We start from the raw sequence: 4,431 nt of genomic DNA on the forward strand, positions 1-4,431 counted from the left end.
CACACGCACACACGCACACACACACACACACATGGCAGCTGTGGTTGCCAGATCTTTGGCATGAAATATATGGTAGCAAACATTTATAAACTCGCATTAACTGATACAATGTTATTATACAAACCTACTGAAGTACTCAAATCTACCTTTACAATAAATTGAGAACCACCAAAAAACCCATGTGAATATGAGAATGTCTCCTGATGAATCAAAGCTCATCACAAGTAGCTTTTCCACAAGCTGATGTAAATACTAATATATACTGTATGTAGAGTGTCATACTCACAAATACGAAACACCATTATGGTGATACACATGACTCTAAAATATTGCAATAAACATTAAATAAACAACTTAAGATGTTACATAAAAAGCTGTACCTGTATAAATGAAAGCAAAGCATTAAAGGAAATTTCAATGAATAAATATGAAATGCAAAGTGTCACTAAGAAAATTCTGGGAAAATTCTCCTAAGATATGTTTCAAAATATATTTACATAAATATAATTTATAACAATCTACTTTTGTCCATTTTTGAAAATGTATTTTACAAATATGTTTTTTTTTTCTTTTTTTTTAAAGCATTAAAAATGATTTTGCTCTCCATATAGGCCTATTTTAAATTCAAGAAAATACTTTCAACATATCTCACATTTGAAGAAATATTTTGTTTGGACATATAACACATTTAGTGATTTTTTTTAAACATGAATAAATCTAGTTTTGATCTCTAGTAGGCTACTCCATCCACATTTGCCTTTAGACTGAATGTAGGCTACTGTAAGATTCGAAATGGATTTTCTTGCCCCTGAATTACATTTCGAAATATATGTATTTTTGGGATATGAAATACATAGAAATATATTGAAATATATTTTCAATTTCAAAAACATTTTTAACTTAACTACATTGTTTACAACATATATTTAACATATTTGTTTCTGGCCAAAATATATCTTAAATATATTTTTGCTGCACGGGTTTCCACTTCTAAAAACTGTAACTCAAACAGTATTTTACAGTAAAATTACATGTTGGATTTATTACAGTTTTTCACTTTATAGTATGGGAACTTACCATTTTACAGGTTTTTCCTATAGCATTTTTTACAGTTTCTTTTACTGTTAAAATTATGGTAATTGATTTCAGTGTAAACTACATTCAGAATAAAGCGCATGCCATAATCTCTTGGAATTCCCCATTGGTGACCTTTTAAAACTGTTCTGCGTGTCTGCATGGCCATTGATTAAAGATCAGCATCGTACTGAAATGCACACAGGGATAAGAAAGGGCCTTTGATTGTGGCTGGTGTCTTCATCGGATAATCTGGTTTCCGCTCTTGCTGGTAGGCAGATGGCGTTGAAATGAGGACAGTACGCAGACCCTGCTTTGGCCCCTAAGCCCTAGCATACCATTTGATTAATATTACATTTTTATTCTTTTTAAACCAGCCAAGGTATTGACTGACCCTTGAGCATCTTCTGTCTCTGACCCTGATGAGGAAGGCTCTCATAACCCAAATGATCCTCTTGATAAGATGACATTCTGACTTCCTAATTCAATTTGTCGCTAACTACTACATTTAGGTCAACATAAACCTGACTGTTTTATATTTAGTCTCTGGCCACTGTATTTGGAAGCACTACTTTGGTGTCTGATAGGAGATGTCTTGGCTACTGTGCATATGCAGCTGGTCCTTAGCTTCCTTAGTTTTCTTCTACCTTTGTGGTTGCCAGTTATAGATATTGCACAAACAGAATGGCTGTTAAATCCTAAACCAATACTGACAGTTCACAAAATGTCATGCTTTAGTTAGTTCACAAAAAATTTATATTGGTCACCATTTACTCACTCTCATGTTGTTTCAAAACCGCCTTACTTTTTTTTTGAATGTCTGGAGTGAATGAAGTGATTGGAGATACAAAAAAAGTGTTAAACAACCATAAAGTCAGTGCATATGACCAATAAGTCTTCTCTATGAAGCCATGTGATAGCCTTGTTTGAGTAACATACATCATTTCAGTTGTTATTCACTGAAAATCTTCCTTTCTGCTGATATTTATAATAAAATAATATTTAAAATATTAAAATAATATTTATAATTTAATCAAATATTTAAGAAGCAGTGATGTCACTGACATCTAGAGGTGCCATGTTTGAAAGGATAATAGTTTTAATTTCGCTTTGTTTTTTATATTAATATATCATATGGACTCAGAAGACTTAAATGCACACGTCACTCTATGGTGCTTTGTGGCATTTTTGGAGATTGCCAGTATAAATCACCATGCATTTTCAATTATGTGTGGAAAATATCAGACATTCTAGAAAACATTTTGTGCTCCACAGAAGAAAGAATATAATATGATTGACAGCATTCATGTATTTTATACAGTAGAGCATGGCACTAGCAAAACCAAGGTCATGGGTTCAAGGAATGCATGGACTGATTAAATGTGAATGCAATGTACTGTGTGTGTGTCACTTTGGATAAGCATCTTGTACTTGTAAATATAGATTGTGATTTGGTATTTTTATACTAATGCATATTGATCCTCAAATAAAAAGTAGATCATAAGTGTTAGTAAAGATTGCTAGAGATTTAATTCAGCATCCAAATGAATATGTACCAGGTGCTCTAATGAACAACAAAGCTAGTATGTGACATTCATTGTTGTAAGTCTATTAAAATTAATATTTCGTTATTGATTTGTTAATTGATCATGTTCCACAGTTGCAAGTGCCTGTTTAAGCATATTAAATGTTACAAATTATGGCTTTCAAATATAATGTTAAATTATAATCACTGCCCGTTTTATCCTTTTGAAATATCCTTTTTAATATACATACCTGATTTGGTATCATTATTGGCAATATTGGCTTTGATAGTACTTGGTAAATATGGTTTTGGAAAAGCAATAAGTAAGAAAATGATGGCAAAAGTTATAGACCTTATAAACTGTGTAATCATAACTCATACACTGTGTAATAACTGATGGAAAATATAGTGACGAACTTCAACTCAGTTAAATAATCAAAACTGATTATCAACTGATCACATTTGTCTTTTTAGTTATTACCAGAGTCTGACCAAGTCCATGCCTTATTTTATTTTTTTATTTTTACTATGGATGATTGATGCAGGTAAGCAGTGACTCATCTCAGCATCAAACTAGTTGTACTGTACTTACTTGCACAAGTTATAGACCTTATAATCTCTATTTCTTAACACAAACTCAATTATATCTACACTTTATAACAGAATACATACCGTACAGTCGTTTGTATGTCTAGATTCATAGATGTTAACAGTTAAGTTACTCATAATAAGATTAATGCAAACAGGGACCTCAAGAAGGAGTAAATTTAGTCCTCTCTTACCTGGAAACTACTAGAGGCAGGATGAGCATCTTCAGCATCCGCATCAGCAACTCCCCTGGGAACTGGAAGTACTTCACCTCCTTCAGGAGAAACAGAACCACACAAAACTGATCTATCTTAGAGTCAAGGTTTACATTTGTAGGCTACATGTTTTGTCTGGCCAGTTTACAGCTTCAAAGGATTTGAAGCCATTCCAGCGCAAGAAGAGACGAAAGAGATACTCGCGCCTTGTTTTCTGCGCGCGCACACAAGGAGGCACTTTTCAGACATCGCGCAAACAGAGTTGATTCGTCTTTTGCATCTCCTTGCGCTTGAACAGACATGTACACATAAAATTATGTCGAAATACCATTGCTGATTCCACAATCATTCTCGTAAACACGGAAATAGAGAAAGAAATCGGATGTGTATATCATTATACAGGATGTGTGCGTCAGGTCTTATAGGGACAGCAGCCTATATGATAAGATCCCTAAAGTTGCAAAGACTAAAGTCTCAAACCCAAAGAGATATTCTTTATAAAAATTAAGATTCGTCCACGCCCTCCTAAAACTCCTCGTTTAAACACGCCCCCACATGTCTACGTCACTGTGTGGGAAGATTTGTGTAATGCCGCCCAAATGTTCACGCAAAGAAAGAAGGCGTAACTTTGATTCTCGCTGTAGTATTGTTGTTACCGCCGCCACCATGTCGTGAAGACGCTGTGTTTGGTTGTGAAAGCGAAACTACTTTGTTTGGCCTTTCAAAAGAGGACACAACTAGAAATCAGTGGTTAAGTTGTATTTACAACACTGTTCCAGAACACTTTAACCCAAATATTCAGATGTGTGCTGCGCATTTTACGGAGGACGAGGACTGTTTCCTGATCCTGGTAGAGTAGACTACAATGCCGGTGTTCTGACAAATAATGCTGACTCGCAGCCTGTAAGTACGTTTTCATATTTAAAAGATTTGCCACTGATGATTCAAACGCGAGTTTTGAGCAGTGTAGAGCAGTGCTAGTTGTTTGTCGATTCTCTGATCACAAATGCAGACATGGTTTTATGTTTA

General features: G+C 34.4%; 1 protein-coding gene across 1 annotated transcript in view; it reads right to left on the reverse strand.

The window, feature by feature from the left end:
* Positions 1-4,431, reverse strand: part of slc1a7a (solute carrier family 1 member 7a) — a 25,699-nt gene that overhangs the window by 16,095 nt on the left and 5,173 nt on the right. The window contains exon 2 of the mRNA XM_016478033.1: positions 3,382-3,461. Within this exon, the coding sequence (XP_016333519.1) occupies positions 3,382-3,461 (80 nt within the window). The remainder of the gene's footprint in view (positions 1-3,381; positions 3,462-4,431) is intronic.

Source organism: Sinocyclocheilus anshuiensis, unplaced genomic scaffold, assembly GCF_001515605.1.
Source record: "Sinocyclocheilus anshuiensis isolate Anshui unplaced genomic scaffold, SAMN03320099.WGS_v1.1 scaffold436, whole genome shotgun sequence".
NCBI classification, from domain to species: domain Eukaryota; kingdom Metazoa; phylum Chordata; class Actinopteri; order Cypriniformes; family Cyprinidae; genus Sinocyclocheilus; species Sinocyclocheilus anshuiensis.